Here is a 6097-nt window from a genome sequence, read left to right on the forward strand (position 1 = left end):
GCACCGAACCGAAACCAGTCTCGTTTTTGGAATAAGGGAGATCCGGTAATGAACCCTCAGACACGGCGAGCCTCTGGCGAGTGTGGAAATGATGCGGTCTCCTCTTGGTGCGTGTGTGTTTGGAGATCGAAGAGCTTTGGGAGGTGACGGTGGGAACGTCTGACTCCCGTTGGCAACCTTTGTTTACCTCGAGGGTGCCTACTCTACTTACCAAAGAGCGGTGAACTTGCCGGTGACGCGGCAATCAGTGGTCAAGTTCTGCAGATTGTGGCTTTCCTACTTCTGCCTCCGGCCAGTCTTGTTGCTTTTAGCAGAAGACTGCTGCCAGCGGGCAGGGCACTGGCCGTAGAGGAAGAGAGCGTTTGGAAGTAACTGGAAAGAATTTACGACAAGGGCTTCCATTCTTTCTACGTTTTCGGCGGCGGCCTGTCTCCTTATGCCTAAGCTGGGAGGGGCTTCGAGGGGGGTCAAGAGCACCTGTCCGGCCCGCAGAAAACGAGAGGGACAGAGATAAGGAGGGACAGGGTTAAAAGCCATGACTGACCAGCTTTTCTCTCCTTATCTTGGTAACTGGCTGGCAGCCAACTGTTCCTTTAATCTTTCGTCTGCTCTAGGAGGAAAAGACGTTTTGCTTTAGAGAAGCCTCTCCTGACCGCATGGGTTTTGTCTTAAAGAGCAATACAGCAAAAAAAAAACATGAGGTAAGGGATTTTTTAGTGTTCTGTGTTTTTTTTTTTTCTGAAATAAGTGGACGGTGGTCCACAGGATTGAATGTGCCCCCGAAGACGGGTGGTAGTGGGTGCTTTTCTGGGTAAGAAACAAGGTGCCTACCTCCTAAATGATAAAATGGCCCTTTTCCTTACGTCGGATTTGAAGTTGATATCCCGTCATCTCTAAATTGTATTGGACGGAAACATGCCTTTAACTGCTGGCCACTCCTATCCTTCACTTCTCTCCTTCCCTGCTTCCTCGGGCCCCCGGGGTCCCTTGGAGAATGTGCCAGCTCTGGGTGCCGGAGGAGGAGGGGACGCATGGGAGGGGGTGAGCCCACGGAGCGTCCTCAGGGGCCAGCGCAGGCAAGGGGGAGGGGGAGTGAGGCAGGTGGAGGCAGGGGTGTGATGGGCAAGAGGGGGGCAGGGAGCCGGCAGTGCAGAGGACTTCCCAGCAGCTGCCGTCGGCGGTGCCTTCGAGAAGATGGACCCTTGCATCATAGAAGCCCTGGGCTTGTTCCTTACTACCGCCTTCCCAGGCTTGTTGAAATTGGTACGTTAGCGAGAGCACCTGCGGCTCCTTGGCAAAACTGGATGCTTTATTATTTTTAAATAAGGAAATCATTAAGTTGGAAATCACATCATTTCAAAGTCTGGTTCGTCTGGCCCCTGTACTTTAATGGGATTTTTACTGCACATGTGAAGTGGCCTTGGCAAAAGAATACATCCTTTAAAAACATTTAGGGAGAGCTATTGCACACGAGGATGTGTGAGGCTAATGATGGCTTTTTTGTGTGTGCTTCCAGAGTTTTAAATGACAAAAGAGTATGTGCAGTAAAACCTCATTAAGTTGATAGTGTTTTATTCGAAATGGCACAAAATTTGAAGCAGTTGCTATCTCGAGCTAACTAGAGGCCCCATTGTTCATTAAGCAGAAAATGTCAGCAAAGCAGAGTGCTCTCGATTCGAAGGTCCTCTTTTCCAGTCTATTTTCAAAAGGTTTTCACCTTTGCAAAATCCAATTTGCCGTAAGAACAGACAGTGACTAAAACAGGGAAGAGAGGAACTCTGAGAAGGAAGTTGGCGAGTCCTGGCGCCCTGGAGAATGTTGTGTGTGCTGTTAAATGAACTTACCACGCTCGTACAGGTTGTGGTTCCGTTCTGATTATGATTTTGGCAAACAATTTTCTCTGATACACTTGGAAGGGGTTGAGCTTTAAAAATAAAACGAGAAGTTCAGTTTCAACATAATATTTGGGGACACTTTACGTTTGAAAGCCTGTCTCCTACCCAGGTAAGCATTTCTACCCAAAGGACAGGCCGGAGCTGTTTGGAACTCTTGACCATGACAGACCCCCGAGGCGATACCCCTCCCCCCATAACAGGGTCGCCCACACAGGCTATTTCCGCACCCAGATATCCTTTGAGGACGGGGCAGTGTGAGAATGTGGCAATGAACGGGTGTCATAAATTGACGACTCTTAATTCGCTTCATACATTTTGGGAGAAAAATGAACGATAGCGCGAGGGTAAACAGCAGCCCGCGTGTCTTGTCTCAATTGCCACACACTCCAGGTTAACGGGCTTGGAATTAGTTAGGTTTATCGTGGTCATACTGAGTCGACAGGCCAGCTTAATACTGTTTGCATCAATCCCGGCTCCTTTCCTAAATCCTGAACATGGCAAGCCCAAATCTCCAGGCAGACTTATTCACAGCTCAAATAACGCTGCTGTTTACCTCTCCCCCTTGAGAAGCTCAGGTTGGGATCTGTGAGGAGGAAGAGATAAAGAAAATATCAGTGAGCCGGGCATTTACATGGCTGCAGTTTGAGTTCTAATACAGACACGGTAGGTAACCACACAAGAATGAGGCTAAACTCTGAATGTGGCCATCTTTGTATACAACCGTCCGATGAACATTTTTCAACCAAATCCTCCCACCTGTGCCTCCACCCGTATTAACATTGGATTTCTGCATGAACAGTTGACTGGCCACCAGTCGGCTTTAACTTGACCTTCAGGACGATCAAAAACACTCTCTTGACCGTTTTGGGGGCCCGTGTTATTTGGTCATGTCGACGTGGTCTGGGCCCCCAGGAACACACAGGGATCTCCTGACCCGGAGTGATTTCAGGGTCGCAGATGTGAAAAGCCCTCCCTCTGCACTGACCCTGGGGATAATTTAGATATTGTAACGGTCTTCCCAAAGCAATACATTCCAATAGCAATAATCGGGACATGTCTGACCCGAATGCTTTGAAACTAGGGTTGCTTGAAATAGGTCGGATGCTTGCTAGGTATTGAGAAACCATCCTCTCTGCTATTTCTGACTCTCTTGTATTTCTCTTCCACATCTGCGGGGAGCTTAAGGGCTTTAAGGGAGAGCCACAGGTAGAAAAATCCCATGGGTGTGCCTGGGGGAAGAAAAATGTTTATTCTGCCTCGCTTGCTCCCCACGTGGAGGTCACGTTTCTTGTCTAGGATCCCCTTGACACAAAAGAGATTTCTAATGGGCACGTCACTCTCGATCGGGAGTGTGAGTTTGAGAAACTTTTGGCCGCTCCTAGTTACGTTTTTTTTTTTTTTTTCTGGAAAAAATCTGTTTGACCGAAAAGGCCTCTGGGACTGGCAGAGGAGATGTGGCAGATTCTGATGGGCATCCCAATTCGACCACAAGAGGAACATTACAAAGTAGTGGCGTGATTCCTGTCCCACTGTGGCTCAAATAGGAGACAGAACAAACACCGTTTTAGTGTCAACTGACAATTTTCCATGCGTAGGGAATGACCTTGGTCCCAGCCCATGCACAAACCCAGGGTTTTACAGAAAAAGAAAAAAAGCCAACTGTTTAGCCTCACGGATGTGTGTTATTTCTCTAACTGTTCCCTAGGACCGGCTTCCCATTTCAAACATGCCCCAATATCCTCTTCCACTTCTCTGGGTCCCTTGAGAGGATCTGGGGACCTTCTTCGTATCTTCCACACACGACGCCCTTTGTCTTAGGTTCCAAAACAGTCTTTGCACCGGACTGTGGGCCTCTTCAGTTTACAACACTGATCAGTCAGTCAGGTTCTGCCTCTTGGGCTCCAGGAACGATCTGGTCACTGCTTTTCTTTCAGTCGAACCTAGGCTGTAGCTCTCACCCATAATCTCTTGCCCCGAGGGCCTAAAAGTCCCCAGGTTCACAGGCGTCATCTTCCTCTTCCTCTTCCTTTTCCCTCAGGGCAAAAGCTGGGACGTTGTAGCTCTGGGCAGACAGATCCAGGACCAAAGTGGATAGCCCTTGTTGCCTTAAGAAATTCAGAGCCTAATAATTTGGGGCGGGGGGCGGGGGTGGGGGCGAGAAATTTCAGTCAGAATCCTCAAGTCCGTGCTTTGAGGGGCACACTTTTAAGGGAATGCTCCAGTTCCTACCTCTTCCGTATATTTATCTGTCTGTCTGTCTACCTCGTGGTGAGAAGGACGTGTGCAACACCTTGGCCTGAAATGGTACGGGTTGGCGTGAGTGGGGCTGTGGGGGGTCCGTGTGAAACAAAGCCGCTCCCGTTTTCCGCACTGTGGACAGTTCGAGGTTTGCCTTCCGGCTAGCTTCAAGGCAAAGCGACGGAGTCGTGCGAAGGGACGGTCTTGCCTTCGGTCCCTCCCTCTGTGCCGGCTTCTGTTCCCGGCAGGTCCGGGTGGCTGTCTTCTTTCGGGGGCTTTTCCTTGCAGAAGAACTTCTTCAGCATATCCTGGATTTCCTTCTTGATGGTCTTGTGCATGTAGCCGTAGATGTAGGGGTGCATGCAGCACTGCAGGAAGAAAAGCCAGATTATTATGGTGATCACCCACTGGGGCACCTTGGTTTGGACATCCACCCACACGGCCAGAACCGCCAGAAAGCAGTAGGGCCCCAGGGAGAGCACGTAGGAGAAGACGATGAGGAAGATCACTTTCGCAGCCTTGCACTGGTAGCACCTGGGCAGAGGGGGGTCGCCGGTGCTGTTTCGACGACTGGGCGGGGGGCTCTCGGGGATGTTCACTGCCTCGACGTCCTCCTCGCTGAAGTTGAGGTCATCCTCGCCGAACTCCGCGTCATCTTCACCCAGGTCGACGTTGCACTGGCTGACCTCCACGCGGCCCTTGTCCGCCTTCACGCTGCCGGCGGGTTGGGGGCCACCGTCCCGGCCCTCTGAGCTGCCTTCGCTGGCCACCGAGCCGCCGTCCCGGACCTCCTCGCTGCCCGCGGCCGCCACCCTACCCGCACTGGCCTCCGCGCTCTCTTCCTCGGCCGGCACGCCGCCCTCCTCGGCCTTGGCCTCACCTCCGTCCTGGCGCCGGGACGCAGCCCTCCTCTCTCCCTCTTCGTCCTCGTTCTCCACACGATCCTTGGCCCGAACCTCCAAGCTGTGGCTCCTGACGTTGTACAGCAGGGCATGCTGCCGCCGGGCGGCACCGAACACCACGGAGTAGCAGGCAATCATGACGACCAGCGGCAGGATGATGAAGGACACCACGCTGAGAATGGTGTAGCTGGGGCTGGCCCCCCAGATCATGGAGCAGAGGGCGTTGCGCTGGTCAAAGGCAGCCTGGCCCCAGCCGTAGAGAGGGGGGGTGCTCTGCAGGATGGCCACGATCCAGGTGCCGTAGAGGAGCATGTAGCCCCGGCGGGGGGTCATCTTAGCAGGGTAGGAGAGAGGGTGGATGATGGACAGGTAGCGGTCCACGGACACCACCACGATGGTGTTGACACTGGCGAAGGCGAACAGGTGAGTGAGGCTCACCAGCGCGGTGCAGAAGTGGCTGTTGAGGGGCCAGAAGAGAGGCACGGAGGTGGCCACCACCCAGGGGGCCACGAGCGAAATCTGCAGCAGGTCAGTGACCAGGAGGTTGAAGATGAAGCGGTTGGCGACCTGCAGCAGCTGCGGCTTGCGCTGCAACACGAGCGCCAGCACGATGTTGCCGACGAAAGAGGCGGTGAGGAACACGAGCAGCACGCTCGAGCGGATGATGCCGTGGGCCAGGCTGATGGGCATTTTGGACAGGGGCACGCACGTGTGGCTGCTGTTGCTTTCGCGCGTGCTGTTGGTGCAGGTGGACGTCATGGCGACAGAGGGCGGGCGGCGGAGGCGCGCCGGGACCGCACTCAGTGCCTGTGCCGGGGACCAAAGAAAACACGCGGGCCGGGTTAGTCACCCCGCCGAGCGGGGCCGCTTCGGGGACCCCCGCGCCGCGCCAGTCCGCGCGTGACCGCGGCTCGTCTGAACCTCCCCTGCCCCTCCGGGCCCCTCCGCCCCTCCCTCTCGGGGTCTCGGTGCCACCCCCCACCCCCACCGGCCCCTCGGCGGGCGCGCGCGCGCTGCGTCTCTCTCCCACCGTCTCTGCATCTCTCCAGCGATCTCTCCCGC

At 54.1% G+C, this 6097-nt stretch overlaps 1 protein-coding gene across 1 annotated transcript; it reads right to left on the reverse strand.

Moving 5' to 3' along the window:
* Positions 1-1969: 1969 nt before the first annotated feature.
* GPR101 (G protein-coupled receptor 101) lies at positions 1970-5840 on the reverse strand. Its single transcript, XM_043570265.1, has one exon. It carries the CDS (start codon positions 5792-5794, stop codon positions 4301-4303), a length of 1494 nt encoding a protein of 497 aa, XP_043426200.1. The 5' UTR covers positions 5795-5840; the 3' UTR covers positions 1970-4300.
* Positions 5841-6097: the final 257 nt, after the last annotated feature.

The sequence above is a fragment of the Prionailurus bengalensis genome, chromosome X (genome assembly GCF_016509475.1).
Source record: "Prionailurus bengalensis isolate Pbe53 chromosome X, Fcat_Pben_1.1_paternal_pri, whole genome shotgun sequence".
Taxonomy (NCBI): domain Eukaryota; kingdom Metazoa; phylum Chordata; class Mammalia; order Carnivora; family Felidae; genus Prionailurus; species Prionailurus bengalensis.

Coding starts and splice junctions, on each gene's coding strand:
- GPR101 (XM_043570265.1), bottom strand. CDS start 5,794: ATGACGTCCACCTGCACCAACAGCACGCGCGAAAGCAACAGCAGCCAC.